Raw genomic sequence first — 27,312 nt, 5'->3', positions numbered from 1 at the left:
AATATTGGGCCAAGACGTTGTGCTGCTTGGCATGTGTTAGCGCTCGTCTTTCGAAACACGGCGGCACAATCTTGGAAGTGCTTGTATGGAATGAGATATCTGGAGGGGGTTCGAGCCTAACAACAACACCCCCCCCCCCCCTTCCTGGTCACATCCAGCTCACCAACGCTCTGCTCTCAGGCTCTCTTCACCCTTCTGGGTTCGAGCCTAAATGTCTGATCGAATACCCCTTTCCGGAAGTTACTCGTCGAAGGTCACGGCTTCTTCTGGCTCTTTTGTTTTGTGCTCATCACGAGTCCGATAAATCTCGTCGTCGCTTCGATTACTTTCAAATGTCCGAATAATTCAGCGACAACTTGCATCAGGGAATAGGCAGTAAAGACGTTCACTCGCAACCTCAAAAGCGTTTACGTGTGCGTACCAGAAAACCAGCTCCGAAATGCTCCTTCAGATATCTGCAAGTATATATAGGGCATGGAGGAGGTGTCCATTTGTTGACTGAGCGTGGCGCCCTCTGTCATCTGTCACAATCCATCTTTGAAATGTCACCCACACGGGAGTGGCCGCCACAAATGAATGGCAATCGTGGGTATATACGTCGATTCACGAAGTGGAAGAACAAAAACGATTAGCGCGACGGTACCTGATGACACATGGGTATACGATACATACACTACATTAGCTTGATGACAAGAACGCGCGCAAATTGCGTACACACAAACTTACATAATACGAATCCATGTAAAGATTTCAACGCACAACTGACAGGCAAATCTGAACAAGTTCAGAAACTTGTACCTCCTCGCTCCCTCGAATGTGTTTAAAGGTAGGCCACATCACAATTTCCTCCGGTAATATACGAAAGCCTGTAGAAAAACTAGAATGCCATGAAATGCACAGATTAGAGAGTTCAGCATTACGTATACAGTTAATTCGAGTCCAGTATATACTATATAGTAAAGCGCATTATCGAATATTCCAGCTAACGTAAAATATTTAGGGCCAGTTTTGTGGCTCTCTTTTTCAACAGCGTGCGTGATACCATCCGGCTACGCCTATAGCACAGCGCCATTAACTATGACTCCACTAATTTCATAAGTTCCAGACGTTGCCGGAAGCTTCCATAGGAAATAAGCTCCAGAGGTTACATCGACCCACCACTACGCGTCGCCCTTCTATTCTATCGAGCAATGCTCCATTCTCTTTGCTGTCCCTATATTTTTAATCCTCGAAGTTGTCCTCACGTTCATGTGACAGCCTTTGCATCTATACGCTTATGTACACACGATGCGATGCACATAGCTGTGCGTATACTTTGATGTGAAGCGGGCAAAAAAACAAAAAAACAAACAAAATACCATTCAAACGAACAAGGGAAACGTGCGTGATGGTGGCACAGAAAGACAAGCTGGCAAGATCTCCCCCTTGATATGTACGTGTTGTACGGATCAAAATGGGACGTGTGGGATGTCGACGGATGAAGCCTATAAGACTATACCCCCCATCTTCATGAGTGGCATCAACGTACCCCATCTGCTTTGGGGTTGTGAGACCTCCGCCGATGCGTTGGATGCAAGTAAACAGCACCAGCAAAACGAGGTGGTCCTGCCTGGGGGACCGCAAACTTGAAGAATGCGCACGATCTTGTTGTTGGTCGATTCGTCTCGCTTGAGGTCACGGTATAGAGGTGCGGATGTAACGGCCGTTTTGGTGGGCATCAATAAAACTCAACTTTACTCGCACCGGCAACATATGCAGGGCGTCTCGTTAAACGCCGGCCCAAATTATCGCAACAGCTCGTATTTATAGAAACGAATGCGGGAACGTAACTTAACCGTGTAACACTCTTTCAGGCAACATGCATCCTGAGTGAACATCGTTCGTTCCTCTGGTTTGTTGAAAACGGGAGGCGAACGCCTTTCTGTGACACTTACGCTGTCACGTTATGTGTCAGCAAATCAGCGAAATTATAACATGATCATTATGTGCAGTGGTTGCCTTTCAGCGTGTTATACGGGGAAGTTCTGCTTCTGGAGGGTAATAGTGCAAGGAACACAGTTGAACTGGATTATGCACCGCACAAGAATAAATGTCAACGTGATAATCACACTCACAGAGGGCGTTCGCTTTTTTGTGGCAACTAATATAAATGCATAAGTGTCACAAAGCGGCGTACGCCTTCCGTTTTCAACAAAATCAGGGTACATGTCAGTACAAGGTGAATATCCATTAAGACAACTTTTGGTTGCTTCTGATCAAGAAATGCAACAACCGAAGCGCAGGTATCTGAACTCCATTCATTTGCAATTCCGGCTGCGATTACCTGTCTTGATGATCTAATTACCACGTTCCTATATAACCACAAGAAGAGAGAGAGAGAGAAAAAAAAAAGAAGTCTGTGACGCTCTTGCTACTCTATGCCAAGCGTCGTGTAGGCTGCCCATATGAGGGGTTAGTTCCGACCGTGTCCTCCCAATCTGCCGAATCCAAACTCGCCGAATGCTTTGAAGGCCGGGAGACAGTCGTAATCCCTTGACCTCCAAATGTGCTGGTTCGACTGGCCGAATGACTGACATGTCCCTTCCCAATTCGCCGGATTTACCTTACCACCGTGACTTAGTGGCTATAAGACCATCGCCTTCCACATCGAAATTGGGAGGTGACCCGACTGCGCTGTCTGGATGTTTTCTCTGGGTTCTCCTTTGATGTTGGTAAGGTTTCCTATGAAGGTGGCCCAGGGCGCACTGTCCTCCCAGCAGGGCCGGTGAGAGAAATTACAGACCCCGGGGATGCAAGACTACGGAGTCCTGCCCGGACCCCCTCCTCACGTCCCCTGCTGTTTGCAGCTGTCGGGCAGGCCCGTGATGAGGCCCGGGGCTCCATTCCCCCCCCCCCTCTCGCCGGTCCTACCTCCCAGTATAACTTGTCTCCCGCCGCACCGGCCAGCAGAACGCTATGTAACTAACACGCCGTCAATCAACCAATTCGATTGTTCGTGGGACGTTCTGTCCTTCCTACGTTCATCTCTCATGGGGCTTTCCATTGCCTTGACAAGCATTACGCTTTCGCTGTAATTGGTTAATAAGCGATTATAGAGGGTTTCAAAACCGTCCTCATAGCCAACCACATCGTTACTATACGATAGGACCTCTCACGATAGTGACGCAGAGCTTACGGCTTCTAGGTTCAGGAGCCGAAATAAAATACATTTAAACTATTTAAATGAAAAGCACAGAAAATTTAACGGACTGAAATGTCTCGAAGAGATATTTTACTTACTCTAAATGAACAAATTACTAAACAGCACACACATTGTTAATGAAATAATGTCGAGAATGCGAGCTGTTGGTAAGGATTCAATACGAAAAACCCCCGAGACCAGGGTACATAGAAAGACCACACACAAGAGAAGTTTGATCCAGAGATGTCCCCCTTTGTTACTCTGGCCATGGATGAGTTTATCGTCTTCCTATTAAAATCTTCAGCTGTGGCATTACCTGCATGTGCTGCTACGTTCCCTATATAATCGGGGGTTTTCGTCATAAATATTGCTAATGATATTGCGATTGGTGGGTGTCATCTTTCAACATAATATCTAGTTCTCGCCACTGTTCACTAAGGGATTCTATGATTCTCGCACGTTTCCTATCTACAGGTCATTTGCCACCATACCCAGCTCGCCGAAAAGCTCCTATATCATTTCCCAGCTTGCCGAAAGGGGTTGACCTTTCCCCTCAAAGATAATCTGCTTAACTGACACGTATCTCCATTGGAAAATTTTCGAGGTAGAGTAATTAGCCCGATAGATGCAAAGATGCGTTTTTCAAGGGATTCTCACGGACGGTAGGGGCCAACAGGAGATTCGCTCCAGGTAGCGTGTAAGTTATTCCGCGACGGACGGCTGCGTGGACGGCCGGACGGCCACGTGACCTCCAGCCACTATAAGTAAGTACACCACGTAAAATGAGGGATGCACTCGAGTCAGAAACGAGCCATATGCTGTACACTATATATATGTTGAATGAACCTCATTTGTACACTCTTAGAAGTGAACTTCACTGCATAGCACCATAGCACTCTCCTAGCTAACCATCATCTCTAATGATATCGTTATTTGCCCCGATTTGTTGAAAACTGGAGGCGTACGCCTTTTCTGTGACAGTTATGAACAGCATAAGTGTCACAAAAAGGACGTACGCCTCCCGTCTTCAACCAATCAGGGTATATAATGATATCATTCGACATTACAGTTGGCTTGGAGAGGCTATGGCTATATGTACCTACGTGTATGTACCTATATGTACCTACGAATGATAGGATTACCGCTTCTGATTCGGTGAGTGAGGGGGGCGTACGCCTTGTTGTAACAATTTGGATATATGATAATTGCTTTTACACCCTTTATGTTACGTTGCACTCTTAAAAATGAACTTCACCACATAGCACGCTCCTAGCCAACCATCAGCCCGAGTGAGATCGTTATCTCCACGAGGCGTACGCCTTTTTATGACACTTTTGTGTTTTGCTTTGCGTTCTTTTTCTTTATTATTATTATTATTTTTTTTTTGCTATAGTCGTGACGACGCCCACTTCTGTGTGGCCAATAACGGCGAGCCTATCCTGTCATTACCCCCCCCCCCCCTTCCCGTGACACTTATGTGGAAATGTTAATTGTCACAGAAAGGCGTACTCCCCGCGCTTTCCGCAAATCAAGAGTGGTAGAGGTAACATTCAGACCAGTGGTTGGCTTTCAGCGTGCTATGTGGTGAAGCTTTGTTTTAAGAATGTGCAATTCTTATGCCAGGTTGAATCTGTCTGGCGAATAAAGAGTATCGCGGCAACTGCCACGGAACACCTTGCATCAGTAACATAAATATCTATCCGCTTTATGAAAGGCACCTCTCATGAAACGGACGTCGTCGCTAAAGGTGTCAGTGACGTACACTTTAAAAGACAGCTTCACCGCATAGCACGCTCACCGCCCATCACGATAATGAATGATACTTTCTGTGTCAATTAACGTGCGCCCAAACTGCCACAAAAGGGCGTAGGTCTCACATTTTTAACACGTCAGGTGAGAGAAAGATGTCATTCGGGATGACAGTTGATTAGGAGAGTGCCTTGTGGTGAAGTTTCGCTTTTAGAGTGTACTACCCCATCCTTGCTCGTCTGTTATACGTGAAGTAGTTGTACACACTTACCTCATTTGTACCCACACTCTTAAAAATGAACTTCACCACATAGCACGCTCCTAGCCAACCATCATATCGAATGATATCGTTATTTGTCTTGATTTGTTGAAAACGAGAGGCGTACGCCTTTTTTGTGACACTTATGCTGTTCATAATTGTCACAAAAAAGGCGTACGCCTCCCGTTTTCAACAAATCAGGGGAAAGAACGATATCATTTGAGATTATGGTTGGCTAAGAGCGTGCTATGAGGTGAAGTTCACTTTTAAGAGTGCAGTTGTACCCCATTTTTAACAAACGATAATATGGTCATTGACTGTTGGGTGGGAGCGCCTTATCTGCTTCTGTTTTTAGCGTGTACAGGCTACATATAGGGACAGTTACTATACTGAGGCTGCACTCTTCGTATTGCTGTGAACTGAAGCAGTAAGTGGCTTCTAGACACAGGGCAGATACTGCAAGATACTCACGAGTATCGACATCCAGTTAATTCGCTAATTCTCCGCCTTTGTCGGTAAGGTACGCTGCCGGCTGTCACGCACAAATCACCGCGACAAGGCGTATATGGTTAAACGTCACGAGTGAGCGGTTTGTTGTCCCTTGTGTCGTCGTGTGATGGGCCCTGTTGTGCCGCGGGAAATTTGGCGCGCAATGGACCTTGTCCGAGCCTTTAGTTCCACGCTGGTGGTTACGCATGCGTTACAGTGAGTCGGTCTCATTCGGTCTGTGTATATACATGGGACTGGTTGTAAATACGTCTTTCGTTCTGTGCGAGGCTTTTACGATACAGAGTGACAACTTGAGTAGTACAGTGTAGTGACTTTTTCGGGCTAAATGCCTTCCCATTATTCGGGGGAGAAGATCGGGTGCTATTTTTAAATCTGTAATTCGGATGCGTGGAATCGGGTGCTATTGACATATTCGAGATGTATCAGGTTTTTCTCTTTCCTTCTGTCCAGCAAGCGGTCCGCACTTGAAGGTGCATATATTGGTCAAGTATGCATCCTCGCGAACTACATAGTCATAAGCACCTCATGTTGTAACATGTGGTATCAAATGTATTTGGCATAGTTTATTGTTGTACTCAAATAATATTTACATGAAACACGCGGACAGACTGCAACTAAATATTGTACTTGGGGCATCCTGTCTCGACTCACATCTCCGTATTTTTCTTTCCCAACGAATCAATCAAATATAGCAAGAAGTAGGTGATATACAGCGTGATATATGACTGGAGTTCGAGGAGAAATCGGGTTTGACCAGAATTTGGACCTAAACTGATACGACTAATCGGGAGGAATCGTGTTTAACCCGAAAATGTGTCAGACCTTATACATATTTATATGTAGTTCGCTTCCTGAAGTGCTTTATTAATAAGCTGCGGCGGTGCGTTCCACGCAGCGAGTGCCACTATAGCATTAACGATACGTGCTCGATCACATATCATTCAAACATGACATTTTGTTAGATACAGAGTGTTATCCGCCATCGGGGCATATATCATGGAATGCATACAAATGCAACGAATGTAAGCGGCGAAGAAAAGAAACGGACCTGTATACTTTTTCTTATTCCGTGTCAGCGCCGCACAGATGCGGACAGAGAGGACAGCATGAAGGAGTGGGGGACAGGGACGAGGGGGGGGGGGGGGTTAGTATGCGTCATGGGCAGACTTCAGGGGAACTGTGCCGACATCCGTCTGCAAAGTCTCGGAAAACCCAAGGAAAACCTCATACAGTACAGTTGGTGGCAGTATTCGAACCCACCATATCCCAGTCTTCAGCACGACCTTAGCTACCATACGAACAAGCGGGACGCCTTAACCCGCTCGGCCATGCCGCTGGTCTGTATATGTTTTCCTAAACACGCGAAGATGAAACGGGTTGAAGTGTCACCTCGCCCCATATGTTATGCGCTGGATAAACGTAAAAGATCGGTATGAACAGTCTGCGTTCGAAGTCTTGTGGAGCAAAGAGGGTAATATAGACGCGTAGAAAATAAGCACTGCAAATGACGAAACTCCTCTGACTGTGACATCACTGCAGTCACCTTCACCAGTGGGGGGATCCACGTTAGAGGTCACGTGTTTACGAGGACTAACAGGAATGACCGAAACGGGCTGCTCCGTCTGACGTCAGATCTCGACGCGCAGTTGTTTTCAGGGGACTGTGTCTTGCTGGCCACGACAGATAGGAAAACGAATATACTTTTCCCCGACGTTCTGGTGTGTAGTGCAATGCGTGCGTTATGACCGCATCTCTTAAAAGTGTCAGAATTTCTTAATCTCCCGAAAATTCATAGCCAGAAGACCACAGCCCAGAGTCCTTACGGAGGCACTCTTTGGTGAGGAACACTGGGTTGCCTGTACTTTTACGCCTCGACGATTGTTGAATGACCGAACTAATAGCGCGCCTAGACCCCCCCCCCCCCCCCTTTCATATATATTTTCAGTACCAAACGACGTATACAATGCTGTATTTCGTCCATGCCGTCCCAAATCGATCGGCGGGGTAACCGGGTCCGTGGACGGTAACCTGGCCATAGGGGGCAGCGAGCTTTTCATTCATCTTATTTTATTTTTTGTTAATTTTTGTGCAGAAGTTTCCTCGCTCAAAGAGTTACCTACTACCTGCATATTGCTGGAGGGAGACGATTGTCCGTTCGCATTTCATGCGCGAAGGCGACCGCTTCCATAAGCAAATCTGCACGTACATATATTTTTGTTGTGAGGGAATTTATTAAACGTTTCGAACACACACTGGACGGCACTGTTTTGAGGTAGCCGGTCGTGAGCGACCGTTTAACCTTGGCAAATTACTCGGCTGTACCGTCGAGTGATGCCCCGAGGGGCCGCGTCGGCGGCAAGAAACGCGCCGTGGCATTGCGGATGATGCGCCGTGGTTCAACGGAAAACTACATTGGGCCAGAACGAATCCCACAACGGATTATGTCCTACCGGTGGCTACATTAATATACACAGTTGCAATGTGTCTTCGACATACCCGCGGCACAGCGGTCTTCTGGGAGAGGCTATATATAGTTCAAAGTGGCTGCACTTCTTCGAAACACAGGAGAACTCTGAAGAATACTCTGACGGCTCTAGGGTTCAATTCACTTTTGGCGGGAGCTGCAGAGAAACAAAGATGACATACCGGCATCCACGATGTGTCGCAACGTGGTAGGCTGACTTACCGAAAGTCAAGTCCGCTTTTAATGCTGGACGTGCAGTTGAACGCGGATAGCGACGCGTCTCACGTTGTGGGTAACGTACAGAGTAAAACTCAGGGAGTAACTACATCAAAGACGTCACTGTCTTTAAGAGCATGAACATTATTGAAGTAAGGGGAGGACGGGAAGTGAAAAAAAAAAAGACATTATGCAAGGAGGTCGGCCACAAAATATATACAGGATTTGCTGCTTTGCATTCGGGGGTTGTTAGCTGCTAGCTAAAAGGAGCAAAGCGGTTAAAGATGAGAGGACCAGTCCTGCGTCCGTAAAGAAGTCTCCAAAAGCATCGATCGTTAGACGGCGCGAAGGCTGAGTTGGCCTAAGGACTCAGACGACAACAGGACCATGTCGGAAACATGGACTATTCGCCCATGTCCAAACTTAGCACGCTGCTGGGCTGCTGGGTAAACCGTAGCCTCGGTTGGAGAATAATAGAGGCCGTGCAACGTCCAGGTCTGCCAGCGGCTTTATAACTATTATTGTGCTTATGACGAGTGGTAGAATACCAGCGGATAACAGTGGGGAGCCTTTTTTTAGTAAAGAATCGCTTCAATGCTCGCCGTATTCTGGAGCATGCATGCTCCAGAATACGGCAAGCACTGAAACGATTCCATGGAATGCCCTTCGTCATACCATCTTTTATCCGGCGGTATACGCAAAAAAAACAAAAAAACGAAGTGTCGGGCAAAATTTATACTACACAAACGGAAGAACAAGGACCCCGGCTGTGGCGGGAAGGTGCGACGAGGAAGTTAATTGTCTTTATAGAAAGCAAACACTGTCTACGACCTGTCTCTGTGTCCACCGTGCTTCCTGTCTGGCCGTACGCGACCAAGGACGTCATCAACACGGAACGTATCGGACCAATTGGCCGCACCGCTGCGACGTGTGTTCACTACCGCACACTCCAATCATGATCGTTACCCATTACCTGTAGAGAATAACAAACAATGCCTCAATTTGTACTAATCGCACGCCGATAAAAAGTACAACCAAGATATATATATGTGCAGCATTTTAACGAGCAGAAATGGTTGCTCGTGTTGTCTTCCACGTATGCGTTCTAAGCTTTCCTTTCTGGCAACGCTGTGGTCGGTGAGCGTAATCAGTTCGATCAATTGATATTGCATAAAGCTATTCGCTCATTAGGGATTTCCCACTGTAATAAAATAGTAGCACGTTCGCTGAACACTATAAGAAAAATAAAAAAAAAACACTTTTCCTCTCGAGAAGCTGTACCCAGCTACGCTCCATTATTATAGACAGACTGCTACGGGGAGTTGAGTTCTTTCAGGAGACGGCTGCGCGTGGGGACATGTATATGATGATGATCGTCCAATGAGGATGAGGAGGCGCTCGCTGGTCCGTGACAGCAGAGCAACAAGTGTGCCGGCATCTTGCTAAAAACGGGGCAGAGACTGACCTCATTCCTGAGGCTGAACTGGCACTGACCTACCGACGACAGCCTCTTCTCTCGCCCACAGCCCTCGCTCTTGTTTCGAGCCTGGCCAGCTACAACACACATGTTATTGTCCGAAACAGGCTCGATTCTCGTTATTTTATTGCGCTGGTGATAGCCTTGGCCCTGCCCAAACGCTGCGAAAGTGCAGCTTGCAATGCCGTATTCTTTAAGATTACTCGGCTTTATGTCCTAGTGTGTCTGTGGGATGATCAGCACCTCGGTAGATCCTGTATTCCCAAGGTCTATGTAGAAAGCCTTTGACCAACAAAGTAGAAATGTTAAGGGAACAGCATCATGGCGAGAGCCGCCGATATTTCGAACAGGAGACTGTTCTTCTTCTGGGCCCACAAGAAGGGGAGCCTGTGTTCGAAATATAGGCGACTCTTGTCCTGAGGCTCTTGACCAATTTGACCAATAAAGTATTCTCAGCGCTCTGTATCACAGAACAAAATGCACCATGCCGAATTCGTGTTCAGTTCCTTTCTATCTGTTCGAAACATGATTACATAGCGTGACATGGAATCTCTAGTTGCTGAGCAGAGCACAAATAATTGCATTGCCAAAGCGTACAGTATCGAACGCAAAAGCACAACACTGAACAATCTGGAGCATCCCTACATCATTGTCATATTTCTGGTTCCGGTTTCACGACGTTGTCCCGACCAAGAAAGACAGGTACGAAAGTGACTTAGGCGGTATGTGTAACGGGGTGCGCCTACTTTTAGAACCCCGGAGAGATGGACGGCTCCATCGAATTCGACGCGCTGCACGCAATGTCGTATGATTGGTTAGTGGGTCATCGGTAGGTCCTCGGGGCCCGTTCATGATTGGTCCGCCCCAATTGAGTGACTCACCCCGTTCTTCTCCTATAGCTCCCCCATGCGAAGAAAAGGTGTGTATGCATGACTGAACGCTGCGCTCGTCACGCACTGACTGCCAAACTTGTCCATCATTCTCTGTTCCTGTTTGCGTTTTGCTTTTTTTTTGCCTTTCAGTCGTTTGCTCAGGAGCGCTCGATCGAGTCGCTGCAGTCAATGTTGTTCTTGAAGGACGTAAACGGTTTCTAAACACACGTTTCACGTCTCTCTGGATACTTTTCGACGGCTTCCCGGCTTTCCCGTTGAGAACGACGTATCTACGCGGCACTTTGTATTGTTATTGTACGTGCATGACATAGCTGATATTGAAGTCGTCTCGCTCGTTAGTGTCGTGCTGACTGGGAGGAGGTGGGTTCGAAACCTACCACCGGCTGTGCTGTCTGAGGTTTTCTCTGGATTTTCCGAAGACTTTCCAGACGAATGTCGGCACAGTTCCCCCTGAAGTCGGCCCAGGACGCATACTAACCCCCCGTCCCCACTCCTTCCTGCTGTCCTCTCTCCTCATCTGTACGCCGCACATATCCACAGTTGCTTCGAAGCGCTAACAGGAAAGTAAAAAAAAAAAAACATAGCTGATATGAATATGAGACATAGATACTAGATACGGAGTGGATTGAAAGTAGATTAAATGAATAGTCCTGCACATTAGAATGAAGTAGGTAGCAGATATTATCCTGTCCACGGTATCAGCAGCACCGACTGTATCTACAAGCTTCTTTAGCTCGGCTGGATGGCAGACCATTCGATGTTGTTAAAGTTCTGGGCCCTTGGTCACCGGACCATCAGTTCCACGCCATGCAGGCATTTGTGCGATCTTGCGCAGACTCCATCCAATCACGTTGTTGTTTCTTTGTATAAGCGAAAACAGAGGGATACCTACAGCGCCTTACAGGAGCGTGAAAGATAAGAGATCCGACTAAATCTGTGCAATTCAATAATCCATGCACACATTTGTGCAAGAATGTGAGGTCACGCTTGGTACACCGGAGTCAATTTTACATCGATTGAGGATTCTTTTATATTGGTAATAACACCGCAGCTCTAAGCATCTATCGAAAGATAACGAGAAACCTGGGTTGCACACTTTCAATGTGCGAAGAAAGAACAGAACCGAGATAATTCTAGGCTGCAGTACTGCACACAAGCCTAGAGACGAAGAGATATGAGAGAGATATGCAAGAATAATATGGGGGAGACCGCAAAGGACAACAAGGAAGTAACAAACGAACCATTAGTATTAGGTTTGAGAGCTGCGGAATCCTGTGCGGATTAGACTCCTGTTTCAGACCCTTGAACAGCTGATAAGATTTGCAGATAGGTCAGTACAACACAACAACAACAAATAAATCATGACAGTCAGGTCAGTACACGGCCTAGATGTCTACCTCGAGGGCCCAACCTGTCATGTCTGTTATAATTATATATATATATATATATATATATATATATATATATATATGTGTGTGTATATATGTATGTATGTATGTATGTATATATATATATATATGTGTGTGTGTGTGTGTATATAATTCCAAGGGATATAATTCCATTGCAGTGCCTCTAACTCTTTAGTCTTAGTGTTTTTTTTTTTTTTTTATCTTCAAGTGTTTTGGAGTAGCCGGCTCCTGTGTTTTATAGGAACCACCATCTCCATATTTTTCTTTTTATTCCAACCAACCAACCAAGGGATAAGAGAGGTTATACTAGATTCGTAACGGAAGATGTGGAGAACAGAGACGTAATTAATAATTTCTGTAAATGATTTTTAATTTTAATACTTTTCAATTTTAATAATTTTGAACCTTAATAATAAATTTAAAATTTTAGAAATAATTTCCACAATTAATATTAAGTATGACTTAGTATCGAATTTCGTATTCAAGTAGATACGAAGTTACAGGGCATCCTTTCACTGGAGACAACGCAAAAGAAAGGAAGTACCACGGTTATATTTCCTCGCACGTATTCTAAAACCTAGAAAACAGAGCAACAATTCCGGCGATTAACCGCACACCTTCTGCGGCAGAGTTAATACTATATATTGTTGTTAATAATATATATATATTGTTCGCGTTACAGAAGGACTATTTCTGTTAATGATTTGTTGTATAAGTGTGAGCTTGCCGTCGTGGAAGGTCAAGGCTACAATTTTTGTACGTATTTGCTTCTTCATCACAAACTTGAATGCGACATCGTAAACTTTTTAACTCTGCGAGTTACAGGATCCAGGAGACTGAATCATGCGATGTCTCTAGAAGTACAGCCATCAAAAATTGACGCTCACAAGTTTTCATTTTTGCAACGCACAGCGGAGGATTGGAACAGGCTGCCTGAGGAAGCTGTTCTCATTCAAGATTATAATGGTTTTTGTTCGTGGCTTAATACGAATGTCACACCTGCTAGGACCCGCAACTGGGTCTGCAGTATGAATGAATAAATAAATAAAATATAAGCAGTATCGTTATCGGGCAGTTATGTACTTAATTCTTCGTGGGTGATGTTCGACAGTGGTGTCGTATAGCTATCCAATCTCGTACTGAAATGCAAAGCCAAGTACTTGTCACGAAATTTCCGTTTCCTCCAAAAATGGTTCATTTCCTACGAGTTCGGTTGAACAGTTATTATTTCTTGGAAAAGTGACCAATGGTCACTTTAAGGGACTGCTATCGAAGAAATGAAAATATTTTATCAATACCGTTTCGACCGCGAGAGAGAGATGCTCCTGCAACTTTTGCTTTAATTTGCTTCAATTACAACGCCACGCTCCGCATAGGGCGCTGTAAGCAGTCTCTGCTATGCTTCCCTTTCGTGAGCGTACGCAATCTGGGCTCAACAGGATCTCTTTCTGTCGACAGACCTTATCGTTGGAGCCTCGAGGATACGCCAACGAATCGTGAACGCATTCTGGCGTCCGTGCATAACGTATGCGGAGAGAGCACATTGCTTGTTTGTTGTTGTTGTTTTGTGCAAGGCCAGTGCGCGTTGTATTCTTTTTCTGTTCTTTTTTTCCCCTTCTTTTCTACTCCACGTTGATACGACGTTTGAATATAGCAACCCCTCGAGGGAAAAGGAACTGGGTTAGAGAGATTTTTCTCTCACGCAGGTTTGAGGGTCAACGAACTTGGTCTGTCCCTTCCTGGTGGCCAATGCAGCCGGCGCTCCACGCAAGCGTTCCTTCTATATCTGCCGACTATAATAACTTTGTTGGAAGCGAAACTGCTTGCAGGAGGGTGCCCCACATGACTCGTCGGCGATTTATTATATTAAAGTACATTGTATAGAACGCGCGTGGTCAGCGTTTGCTTCCTTCGGTTGCATTGTCCCCTATGCAGTAATGTGTATCATACACCTCTATAGGTCTAGACAAAGATTGATAAGAAAAGTGAATTGTGATGATATGTGGGATAGACGCGTGTGTTGTACCGCGCAAAGCAATCAATGTAGAACGGCCACTAAATCGTCATAATTGCCACCGCACGCAGTAATATAGTGTAAGCGTATATAGCGCATTCAGCGCAGTGCTCAATCATTAGAGCCTGGAACGAGTACTTCGCGAAGTTGAAAACCTGCAGCTTATTTCAACATCACCAAAGACGTATGCTCACGAACTATACCTGTAGCGACACTGTAAAGAGTGCGTAAACGGTCAATTACGGTCGTTGTAGAAGTATGCTTTTAATACCTATTGACCCTATGTTTATCTACACGTTCCTGTTTCTCATAATAATGTTTTTCTGTATATGAGTACTGAAGGTGCTCTTGTCAAGATATTTCAACTTATGAAAAAAAACAAAAAAACTAGAACCTGATGAAGGCTCCGTAGTGCATGATCCTTCGTGCAAATCAAAAAGCAGACGAAGCAGTAGAGGTTATTCTGTTTTGACATTTGCGCGCTCACAGATATTACTTGTGGGATTTCCCGCCTCTGCGGCCACGCTATAATAATACACGTGCTGCAAATATTTCCTGTTCTTGAGTCCTGCAGCGTTTTTAGACGGTCTGCTGGTTAAAGAAGAGACGCGCGGAGGGGTAAGCCCCCTTTTTAAGCATTTGTGCCCACTACCACGATACGTCGTTAGGCAAACATCAAATTTGCTCTTAGAACGGGGACCCGTCCCTTATGGAATGATGGCGGTTGAAGGAGAGGCACTAGCAGTGGGATTCGAACTCACACCCTCTGACTGCCGTCCAGAGATGCTGGACGTTATTAGGCCTGTGTTGTGTTTGTGCTTCCGTGGTTAATAGCCTCATCCGCTGAAACTTTCCTTATGGACTTGAACAATACACTAAATGACCGCAACCCAGCTTGTCAACGGCCGGCTGACGCTCATCAATTCCCATCGTGGCATTAGCTCCTAAGTAGGTTTTCTTTTTTTTTTTTAGGTGTGACTAATGCCCAGTCTTAGCGATTTCTAACCTCGATACTTCAGATATTGGGGAACGCTTTAGCCAAGTTGAAGTGACGGTTGCTCCTCAGCTGGTGCTTCTAAACGCTGGAAATGTCACGCGTGTTTAAATTAAATATTACAGAATGTTTCAGTAACAAAGGATTGAAACGAATTGAAGTGAGCCGTGAAATAAAGAGACACAAATTGAACGCACTACTAGGTACTCCCAGAATGATCCCCTCCCCCGCAAAAATCTGCTAAGAGTGAGGGAAATTACAGAATTACCCTTAGCACTGTCTCCCCCCAAAACAACTTCACGACTCCCCGAACTGCTGCAAGTGCAACGAAACGAGTTGACGACATGTATAAAATATGGAAAGCAAAACAATGAACCTGATAGCGCACATCTTTGTACGCTAGTCTGATACTGTTGTCTTGCACGACTGTCTACATAGGAACAAAGGATCTTTGATGCAGATACTACAGTTCTCGTCTGAACTGGTGAACGTGCATAAACTGCTGACGCATTTATTGCTGACCCCGCATAGGTCGGTCGCCCGCAAGCGGTCCAAGTGGCCCCGTTCTGCGCCTCTCACGCGACATTGCTCGTAGAGGCCCATTGTTTGCTGACGGCTTTTCTCGGCATCACTGGGAAGCAATGCTGGCAACCCTGTCCGCCCACGCAGAGTGTGTCCACCTATGGGAGGAGGTATCTCCTCCACTTGTTCAAGAGGGCGTTGCCATTTAGTTCACACTGCTTGTTTAGTTAGTTCACTTGATTGTGATTGTGCGTAAATGTGCCCGGTACTCTAATCGAGCAGCCTCTTGTTGCTCGGTGTCGCCAAACGATTTCGGCCAAATGTCCGCTGTCCTCAGGTGCACTTCTCGATGGACGGCGTTGTGCTAAGGCACCCTGCGTCATATACAACATTTCTTTTCTTTCTAACGGGAAGTTAAAATCTCTCTGAAGGCATGACCCCGCTGTATAAGCATTTGCATATTTGGCATCAGCGACGTTCGTGAAAAAATAAAAAAATACCTGCCGCGTCACTTTGTAGTTGCATCGCTATGCTAGGTCCCAAGAATGTCATGTTGTCTTACAATCCTCTCGAAACGGAAATCATCATCACGGTGTCCATCAACCAATTAATATTGTCAACCAACTAACAACAGTATATTAAAGCAAAGGCCTCACATCGAACAGATACTATTCATTTGGAATGTACTCTTCTCCAGCAAGGCCAAGGGAAGAGTCGTCCGGATAGCTGGTTCTTCCACATTTCTACAACCAATCATTGCGTTTTCTTTCTTTTTTTTTCTTTAGTGTAGATGCCCCTGACTTCGTGCGAAACTCTGAGTGAGCCCGCGCGTTCTCTCGCCATTCTAACTAACAACAAATGATCAAAAAGAAATGCCAAATGCTAGGATGTGGCGCACGCCATATTATTCCATCCCTAGAAGGATGCATCTTTGGTGACAGCAGGTGAGCTCATATCGTCCTATCCGTTGCCTATTGACACAGAAGGGGGGAGGGGGGTTCAAGCGACGGAAAACGGGGGTTTCATCCTTGACAGCGCTTCGATTCGAGCGGCAGGGGGCCCAGCCATGCGATCTGTTTGCGTTTCGTCACGAGCTTTCTTCGTTTTTACATCCTTGAACGCGTTAGCCGCACTCCCTCTGTGTAGATTTGTTCCTCGACCTTCTCTTATTCGGTTGCGTTGTTTGCTGACGCAAAGAATTTACGGCTTGCGATTCACAACATCCTCTGGTGTCGTTCGTGTGCGAAGGTACGCGGCGAAATTTAAAATAATAAACATTAATTGTGAAACGTGAAAAATTTAAAAAAGTATTTTCAATTTTCAAAATAAAAACGTGGGGGCTTAGACGTTGGGGCTTGTGTAGTGTTAACACTGTTTTGTCGTTAAAACGGAACGACGAATGCGTAACTTTATCGAATATGATATACTAGTACGTATGTATGCTTGCAGGGGGCTTGATTAGCGACGCTTGAAACTGCTACGAAAGAACATTTTAACAGCTGGAATCTTTAGCCTGAAGTCACGCTCTGTAGAATGGGTTGTGTTGATTATAAAAACAGAGGAGGAAGAGGACAGAATAAGAAAGAGAGAGGCTGATTGTCGGTCCTATATAGGACCGTCCAGTACACTGGCAGTTTGAAACGATCATTGATGTGAAACTCTCTCGGCAAAAATTCATGTTTGTTTCCCATGATGTACAGGATTCAGGTATACGGGGTGATTGTGGCGTTGAAGCGTGGTGGTGTATAGGTGTAAAAATCTGTGAGACACTCACGGACATCTGGTCCGATCTGGTCGATGAAGTAGTCCAGGAAGGGGTACATACCTGCAAAGAAAGAGGTACGTACATAAGACATAATGCGGTTTGTGCCCGATCCAGACTCAGATGAGAGGCCGTAAATGCAACGTGCACATCAGACTAACACTCTAATGACAATGACGGCTTAAGAAAACATGGGAATGTATACGTCCGTGGGACAGGTTGCTCCAGAGCGATTAACAGTATGTGAGTAAAAAAAAAAAAAAAAACGAATACCTCAAAACATTCTGCTCTGGTATTTGCTGCGAGGTCCAGTCCACAGCAAACCCAAACTGACCAGGGTTCACCTGAGAACGTTCCACTATATAGTTGTGTTCAACTTGGGAGGGAAAAGAAATCTAGTCCGTCTGCTCTCAAAATATTACTGCGCCGCAGATAGAATGGCTGGACGCAGAGAGGTCACGCTCCCTCCTGCGCGAGATAATGTAATCCAACATGCTAACTCTGCTTCCGTATTGACTGTTAGGACTGACCGCATGACACTACGCTGCGGCAGAAAGTGCGCTCCCCTGCTGATGGCGCATGGTGGCGCTGCAGTATTTCTCCTGGCGCGCTATTGCGCCTCCTTATCTCATATGGCGAATGTGGTTGACGGACTAGATTTCTTTTCCTTCTTAAGTTGAACACGACTATGGTTGGCGCTTAATTATGAAGGCATAGTCAGGTAGTAAGAGAGCCATGCAAGACGTTAGGAACAAAAAATTGTTTTCATTGCTGTCCAGTGCTCGGTCGCGTTTTGGAGTAGCCAGTCCTGACTGGGTCGGGACTAACATCTCCATATGCTTCTTTCATTGCCAATTCCAATTCCAGGGCTCGGTCACCACACAGTCTTTCATTGTAAGAAATAAAAGCTCAGAGCTTCTGCAAAACGCACAGGAACTGTTCGATCCCCACCTTTCCACTTTTCACAGAGCTTACGTCACTGGTCACAGGAAACGTCACGTTGTGTGGACGGATGTGAACACAGTAGGAGGCGTGCGCACACGTCATGGAGACGAGAGCAAGGTCGTCCGTTGCTTGTACAACGTTTTGGCGGCAGCTCCTTAGGATGGAGATCGCGCGCTTTTTCTGTGTTTCAGGAAGCACATTTGGTGCTGAATGTCGTGCTGTTCGATAAAGGTGGGCTTTTAGTGCTTTTTCATATCTGTTAGGGGAATTCCTTAAGCCAATTTCCTGTCTTCCTGAACAAATGCGGAATTTTTGTAAACACTTAGCGGCGGAGAGCTTAACCGAGCAGAACTTTTGTGCGCGAAATTATGCCGCAGAGGCCCTTTTCCTGTTGTCAGGTTCACACGCGCGGTCGAAACAAATCGAACCCAGATTAGATATTTATTTTCACCAAAATATTTTGATGGGAAGCTGGGAGAAAAAGTTCGGGTCACGTTAGAGGGGAAATTTACGAGTGCTCGGTGAGTTTGATGTGTGTCCTCGTTGTGTCCCAGTCATATATACGTCCAGTCGGATACAAAAAGACAGGACACTACATTCAGGACTCTTCAAAGTAGGCATTTCTTTCCATGCGTTTCGCAACTCACGCGGTAAGACACGAAGGTTCGCCTATATCGAACTTGAAACCGTGAGTTTCAACCCTGGCTTCGAAGATGGACCATTCTGACAGAACCAGCCCTCCGTAATTCATTCTGTGTCGTTTATTTCTTTTCGTAGTACGTCAGGGACTGAACGAAGTCTTTAAAAAAAATCGAGGCCGAGTGCTGTATATGCATTTTATTACTCGGTGCCGGTTACCACGCGTCGCGACGCAAACGGGCGGGAATATCTGTGTTTTGGCGGAGTATATGAGTGAAGTCATGTGGGCGAATCCGGAGGAGAAACGATGCGGAAGGAGTTCATCGCTCGCCGTGGGCACTCGCTCGGAAACACTTCTCCCCCCCCCCCCCCGGCACGATTGCTGCAGAAGTTCATTGCTATTTCATTAAAAACTGGGTCAACATTACTCACAGAAGCCCCAGAGAGAATGCAGGCAAATGCGGAGTTCTCGCCCTTGCCTCTCGCTTGCCGTGTGCGAATCGCAGGCAACGAATGTCCAAAAAAAGTGTGCTCATTTTAAAGCTTTGTATGGACAACCACGTGACACCTTGACGGCCCTATAAAGAAGCTGGCGCATTTGAACGCGTTTGGCACAATGTTCGCATATGCAGCCGATTTTCACAATTCAGTAAGTGTCTCTGCGAACGACAGCTAGTTTGTAAATGTGCGAGTGATTTTACATATAGGAGTAGCAGGTCCCGTGGGACCAAGTTCTTCACATTTTTCTTAAACATTCATCTGTTCACCCCAAATGTATGATCGCTGTAAGAAGAAAAAAATAATACAATCGGCGTTTGTTGGCCCTCGGTCATCGCGTCTGGGTAAAGGCGCCTATACATATGTCGGAAACACAATCTTTCTAGGGCGCAGCAGGTTTTACGTTTAGCGGTTCTTATATCACGCTATTTTCTGTTTCTGTTCTCTACTTTGCTATACGTCGTTCCATTAGCGCTTATGCAATTGGTATAATGCTCCTCAATTTTCTCCATTCAAGCAGTGACGTACTAGACTGTCCAGACGGTACACTAATCGGCCACTTTCCACGTAATCGTTTATGATATTGTATTGTCCTAACACTAAATAAAAAAAAAAATAAAAAAAAGAACATAAATGTCGGAAGTGACGTCGTGGGGCGGGGACGGCAATATCAGGCACACTTCCTGTGTCGGTAACTGCGCCTCGCAGGTCAAGTTGAAGGCCAAATCAAGGCCCCTCCCTCGCAGCCCGAGACGGAATATGTATCAGAGGCGCGTCAGGTTTGCTGGCACATTGCACCAACACGTTCCTACGTGACGTTCCAGTGTCGAACGCCAATGAATGCTTGTGGGAAGAGCTCTTGTCTCTCTGATGCAAACAACGCGTGCAGCCGACATTTACGGGACGGTATCGTACAGTTCCAGAGGTGTTCGACGATAGAGAGAGGACGCCGTACCCGTGCATAATACGTATGTGCCGATAATACGAGAGCCACAAAAGAGCGAACGGCTCCTGTTTTCAAGAAACCGGGGGAGACAACGATGTCACTCACGATGATTTGTGGTTAGGAACACGTCATGCGGTGAAGTTCTGTTCGTTTTAAGAGCGCACGCCATAATGACTACGAGTTACAAGCAAGCAGAAGGCGTTCTGTCTTCTCGAAAATTACACCATCCTAGAAAGAAGGAGAAAGGCAGGTGCTGTTGGCCACCATCCATTGTATTCACACGAAGCGACATCCTCACGGAAGATTCTAGTGGAAGAAAAGGCGAAAACACTGCTCACGGAGCCAAAGTTCCGTCCCGTGCTATGTTGAGCATTCACACGGTGCTGGAATATCGGGAGTGGCGTACCGCGCACTTAGCAGATGACTTCGTCAGCGTCTTTTCCTGTCGTCTGCTACGGAATGTCTTGTGGCTGTGTCGCAGGATATTCCCCACAGTTAGCAGTATACTTGAAGACACGAAGTTGAGCGCTCACGTGACAACAGAAAGCTGTGGCGTTCGCATCTTCCGCTGGAGTATTCCGGGGAATGTCGCTCGTGTGAACACACGGCATGAGTCAGTGGCTGTTGTAAACAAACTTAAGAAGTGTGTGTTTGGTGAACGATAGGTAAACTGTTCCCTTTACGAAGCAAGTCGCCTTCGAAGCGTCTCTATAGTACTTCCGTGTTCCCAGCACGATGTAAAATTGAGGGCTCTCTAACGTACTTCCATCCTAAGAATGTCTTCCTATAGCCGCTCAGTAATGTTTCTTTTTTTTTTTTTTCGTGTACATGTAAGTATAATGGCCTCTGGGCGGCGGAGGAGTGATATGAGATCCCCTTTCTTACTGTTTTTGCGAGTTTGCAACAACAGTAGCGATAGAAGCCAGTTCAGAGCGAGAGCTATACGAGTGTTATTACCGTAGTCGGCGTAGCGCGACGGACTCGACACCCTATATGTAGAGCTGCTTCTCCCAAGGCTCGCTGAGACGCTCAGCGGCGGCTCGTTAGAAATCTCCGGATTAAGCATTAAAGTAAAGAAAAATCTCGCGAGTATTCTAGCAGGCGGAACAAATCTGCCGCTTGGGTACGCCGAGTGCCCGTTCGTTAACCCTCTTCAATGTCCGAGCCTAAGAAGATTGCGCCCTTGGGCGTTCGACGTGTCGCTGGTCCAGCCACTACACACTTACATACTTGAACAGTATCTGCAATTTAAGCACTGCTACGCGCTTCTACATTACGAACACCGGCCGGGTGGCCACGGCGCATTTTTAAAATCGTAAAGCGCCGCGATGGATTGTTCAGTTGGCGTGAAATATGTCTTCGCTGGTACTATATTTCAGTTATGTCTAGTGCTTAGTAAAGGTATATGTTTGGTTTAGAAACTATTCAATGGCGCTCACAAGATGCAAAGTATTAATAATAATAACGTAATATACATATAATATAAATTAATAAAATAAAAAGAACTTCTTTAGTTTTGTGATCACTCACAAAAAGACGCCCCAAACGAGACTTCTAATCTCAGTAAGTGGGCAAGAAAAAATATCTACAATTGATACATCCAACAATATATTTCGTCTTCGTTGAGCCATCGACCTCGTACACGATTTTTTTTTAAGTTAGCCAACGCTGTCCCGCTACAATTTTGGTTTCAAGATATAGGTGCTAGCTGTAACATAGTCCCATAACAGATATACAACACATGAAGGGATAGTAATCTCCCTGTCGACCGTGGATTGGAGAAATAGGGTATGTGCCTCCGAGCTTCCCTTCACATTCGTCTTATAGTATATGTTACGTTTGCGCAAAACATTTTCACTCTGGTCGGTGTTTTGGCCGCCGCAGTTCTCACTTTTCAAGAGTTCCAGTTAATGCTGTATAGAACACATAGTCCAATGGCAACGAAAGCAGGAAGAACAAAGGGGGAGGAGGAAACTATATAAGAGTTGGAGTTGGAGTTGAAAGTTAGTGAGGATGTTACGTTACGGCGGAAGCTCCGCCTTCTTCGGGACGAAATAGCTATTTCGCCCCGAAGAAGGCGGAGCTTCCGCCGTAACGTAGACATCCTCCCTAACTTTTATAATTTTTAAGTTTTAATAAACAATTTTTTGTTACTTCCCCTACTTTCGTCTTCTGTCTCCCATTTATTTCAACTATATATATCGATATTGTTATCTCAAGAAACAGCACGGATCTTCTTGAGCAGGTTGTAAAACACAACAAGCGCTGTAGCGACCGTGTCCTCCATACAATATCCCTCAGCAATTGGTGATGGTGATGAATAGAAGAAAAAATAAATAAATAAAAGGACATGCGCTCATTCCTTTTATTCGTTGAGCATGTGAAGGTGCCAGCATGTGAACATGTCAATAGCCTATTTATTCCCGATATGAAATTTTTCGAAAGAGAACCCACTTTTTATTTTCTTCTCAGAGCAGCTGTCTTGTCGTGGACGAAGCCCAGTCAGATATCATATAGGCTGTATACACACATGCTCCATATCGCGAGAGTATATATTCTTGGCGTTGAGCCTGATAACTCAGCGTGCGTTACATGAGCTATTCATGGGTAGCAGCTTATTGGATGCGAAGGCGTGATTTACAAGCCCCAAGCATCACGAGTATCATGAAAAGAAGAAGAAGAAAAAAAAAAACATCTACCCTTTACATGCTCTCACATCGCCAACTACGGACAGCGTACTTTTCCTCAGACAACGCTGAAACGCCTTACATCGACAGAAATCACCTCGATTAAGAGGGTTACGTGTGTACACCGTGAGCTCAATGCAAACTCTCGTTCAGCTGCAAAGTGAACATAAATTGCGTTTGAAGGGGCAGAAACAGCTTTAGTTGCTGTTCAAGCTCAAGGACTAAACGAGATAGTCGAACTCTCGAGATACAGAGACAAGCTCACGTAATTCACGTACATTCTTATGATGAGTACATGGTAGAAAAAAAAAAGAAAAAAAGGGGGATAGACGGGGGGCACAAAAAAAAAAAAATCCGCATCGGACTTTATTGCGATGCTGTGCGATGCAACAGTCACATGGAAAAGACCATTAGCGTAACCATTAGGTCTTTCTTTTTACTTTATTTCGTTCTCCTTGCTTTCAAACTCGACGCACACGAATTTTTGGGCAAGTTCCGTTTTCAGCTCGTGTCTAATGACGGTGAGGTATGGCGACGTCAGACCGGCTTTCTCTTTGAGATCCCTCAGGAATTTTGGGCTCGGCACTGCGATGCGTGCGAGTTCTTGTTGTACGCGCTTCGTTCTTTACGAGCCTTCTGCGAACGATGAATTAGGTATAGTATACGCGCCTGCTACCTCGAGCTCGAATAGAAGGGCACATAATGGCGCATTTGTCTCCTGCCAACCTTTCACAGTTTCACAGAGTGAATGATCGATGTAAGGATGTATTATTAGGATATCGGCGTGCCTTATATTGTTCAACATTGTCAATATTGTTCAAATTTTCATTTATGTCAGTTTCAATCTATCATTGTTGAATTCCCCAAAGTTCTATTATTATAATCATTATACGTGGAGCACCCTTCGTTGTAATTCGTTGTACTTCGTTGCGAAAAACTGTACACGAAAGAAACGAGTGAAATCATTATTATTATTTTATATTTTTTATTATTATTACTTTTTATTTTTATTTTTGTTCAGCGACCATCATTTGCTTCGTTTGTTTCGATACCTGTCCACGCTCGTCCGAAAAAACAACCAGCGTAGTTTCCTTTGTATTGTGTGACATCTTGCTGTATAGCGCGATCGTTCGCAATGACGCCCGCGTAGCGATTTTGTGTCACGTATAGTTTTTTAGTCTTCATCCTCCGCTGTTCACTCTAAAGATGACAGGTGTTCATCGACGACTCCATACAAATTTTGAGAACAGCTTCGCGTACATGCAAGCGTGTTCGCTCGAGATGGGTACTCCGCGGTACACCAGCGGTAAACATCGTTCAGGTGAGTAGAGCTTTTAAAGTAGCCAGGCCCTGTCGAGGTTTTGACGCGATGATGGGTGCCTGTCATTCCTGTGTGTAACTGATACTGGAATTGAGGAGTGTTCTGTGAAGCCATCGGCGATCTGCCTCCTGTCTGCAGACAACGACGAGACAAGCGCGCAGCGACTTTATCGGCGAACTTTGACGCAAAGTGCTGAACTATCTTGATGCATGACGGCTGCCGATGGGAGCTTACGGGTGTACGCGTGCAGTACTCGATCGGCGGGTTCGCTCTGTCATGAAAGGGAGTGCTTGGAAGAAGAGTTGTGTATGGATAATACTTGTGTGGCGAAATAAGAAAGTGTGTACTCCTCTCCACCAGTATATAGTTTATCCAGAATCACAAGCACGGGAAGGTGTTGCAAAAAATGGGGTGGGGGTGGGAGGGGGTCATTACCCTTTTTTATAATTCTGCGCTAGCGCCACGAAGCAACTATGGTTATGAGTGGCGTGCAGACGTGGACAGATGGAGAGAGGACAGCAGGAAACAGTGGGAAGACAGAGGGGGTTAGTATGCGTCCTGGGCCGACTTCAGGGGGACCTGTGCTTTACTTTGCTTACTATTTTGCGTCACTTTCGCTTTACATAACTATGTACTTTATGCACCATCGCCGACATCTGTTTAAAGCTGGAACAAAGGAACCCCCCCCCCCGCCACCCCATGTAAGGGGTGGACAGGTGGTGGGAGGTCGTCCAACATTTGGGGTGCAGGACTTCTGGATAAATCGCCCACTTCACATTTTCACCCCCCCCCCCCCGCACACACACACTCCCTAAACTAAGCGACACTCAGACGCTTATTAATGTGCAGGGCAAAGTTCAGTACACGATTTTCGCTGCAGGGTACTTTCATTACTGACAGCATTCTACACCCTTCCCCGCAGAGCACACGTCGCTGTACGGCAGAGTCACGTGATTAAGCGGTCTCTTATCGCTGGTCTTACGTGTGAGGGATACGTTTCCATCAACTAAGAGAAAACTTCACACGAGAACATGATACAATTTCGGAATGTTCCGCTTCCATTAACACATGTTTCACGATCTATAACGAAAGAAAAGCTCTCGAACTGAGACACTGAAAAGAGAATCCGGCAACACATTTCAAAGAGAGTCGAGATATGTGTTGCCGCACAGCGAGCGCCGCTTATCTCTCATGTGGGGAGAGCCATTTTTGTTCTCTACCAAAGGTTCTCCCCTCGTAGTTAGACCTCAAAACATGGTACAACAACTGGCGAATCTGGGAACCATCTACTCACGTGGGGCAGTGTTTTACTTGCATGGGGAGCACGTCGTACATGTGATACAGAACGATATTCCACTGAGCCGGAGTGCGTACTTCCGACCGCGGTTGCATCTTGGCGCTCATCCAGTATAGAAGCACAGCAAGGGAGGTGACGTCATATCAGACGCGCGCTATTGGGAGCGGCTGTCGACGGAACGATAACGAGCGCGGTGCGGTGTGCCGACTCTCATGCATGGATATCTGCTATGGAAAGTGGTGTGGATGGAAAGCTAGGTATATTGTTGCGGTGCACATGCTATTGTAATGGATTTCGTTAGCACGGTTGGTTTGACTGACGTGTGGCTCTTGCTTGCACGGAAGGTGCGTCTTCCCTCTCTTATGCTTGCTATGCTTGCGGCTAATAGGCGAGTGCTCCACGAATTAGTCCAATTAGTTCAAGGTGGCCGTGCATTTGAAATGCTTCAATTTTGACGCAGAATTTACGTCTCCCTCGATCGTTTATGTATAGGTGACACTTAAGAAACTTCGTGTAGGTACGTTTTGGCGTTACGGTTGAATTAATTAAGGAATTATGTTAAGAGTCATCAAACTAAATTCTACGCAAAGCCGACTGAGCTAGCCCCTCTAGTGCTCGCAGTAAGTTTCTTGAATGGTGGGCCATAATTAGAGCCTGAAGTTTTAGGGTTTAACCCGATTCTTCCCCGAATTTGCACCCCGAATTGAAGGTTGCCTCTTTAGGATGAAACCCGATTTTTACCCAGCAAATTGCCCTCACTGAAACGTCTGTAGCAATGCACTTGCTTGTTTACTCCCTAATTAACTCCTTAATATACTCCTTGTTTAATACTAGCTTGTTTGGCAGCAAACACAATTACATCACCGTTTGTAGTATAGCCCGATTTCTCCCCAAATTTAGCATACTGGAAGTTTTTTCACCCCAATAATTTAGGAAAAAATATTTCCCGGAAACTTCAGACTCGATTTATAATGTTATACTGGTTTTATTTAATGGTGAATAAAGTTGAGAAGTTAATGGTTAATTTACTTTACAATGGTTCATATATTTTTAGTGTCCAGTGATACCAGTCGCTAAAAATATTTCTGTTATGACTGTATAATTTCATAAATAAATTTTAGACGGATAAATCTATATACAAGTGTTCTCAAGTACTATTGCAAGTATACTGATGCGCACCACGTAATGACGAGCACCAGTCTGTGTTACAACACAGCTATGTTTTGGTCACGTTCAACGACAAGCAAAACAAGTATGCGCTCTAAATGAGAAATTTGTACAAACAAAGCACCTTTGCTTGTACAAATTTCTCATTTTGAATGCATACTTATTTGTCGAATGACCCGCAAAAAAGAAAACGTGCCTCCTACCAAATGCTATAGGAACTACACGCGATGACGACTGTTCGACTAAGGACATAGCTGGACCCTCCGCTTATCTGTCGTTTGCCACTCTCCATATCAATAAGGCAGGAGAGACCCGCACGCTTGGAGGGACCTGGCCGTACCGGTTGCGAGGCGTTTTGTTCC

At 45.6% G+C, this 27,312-nt stretch overlaps 1 protein-coding gene and 1 long non-coding RNA gene across 8 annotated transcripts in view; one reads left to right on the top strand and one right to left on the bottom strand.

Annotated features, from left to right (window-relative positions):
• Nucleotides 1-27,312, bottom strand: part of LOC135394250 (ETS homologous factor-like) — a 134,356-nt gene that overhangs the window by 23,344 nt on the left and 83,700 nt on the right. The window contains exons 1-2 of one of the 6 annotated variants that reach the window (XM_064624907.1): nt 25,781-25,915; nt 17,463-17,513 (exon numbers count right to left, since the gene is read on the bottom strand). The exons of the other annotated variants lie outside the window; for them this stretch is intronic. Of the exons in view, the coding sequence (XP_064480977.1) occupies nt 17,463-17,513; nt 25,781-25,890 (161 nt within the window). The 5' untranslated portion in view covers nt 25,891-25,915. Of the gene's footprint in view, nt 1-17,462; nt 17,514-25,780; nt 25,916-27,312 lie in introns of those variants that run through there. 6 annotated transcript variants of the gene reach the window in all.
• LOC135394252 (uncharacterized) overlaps nt 25,802-27,312 on the top strand; it is a 42,619-nt gene continuing 41,108 nt past the window's right edge. For both annotated transcript variants that reach the window (XR_010422805.1, XR_010422804.1), the window contains exon 1: nt 25,802-26,127. This is a non-coding gene — a long non-coding RNA (uncharacterized LOC135394252). The remainder of the gene's footprint in view (nt 26,128-27,312) is intronic.

The sequence above is a fragment of the Ornithodoros turicata genome, chromosome 5 (genome assembly GCF_037126465.1).
Source record: "Ornithodoros turicata isolate Travis chromosome 5, ASM3712646v1, whole genome shotgun sequence".
Taxonomy (NCBI): Eukaryota; Metazoa; Arthropoda; class Arachnida; order Ixodida; family Argasidae; genus Ornithodoros; species Ornithodoros turicata.
Note: the sequence above shows the minus strand (reverse complement) of the source record. Positions and strands in the feature narration are given on the sequence as shown.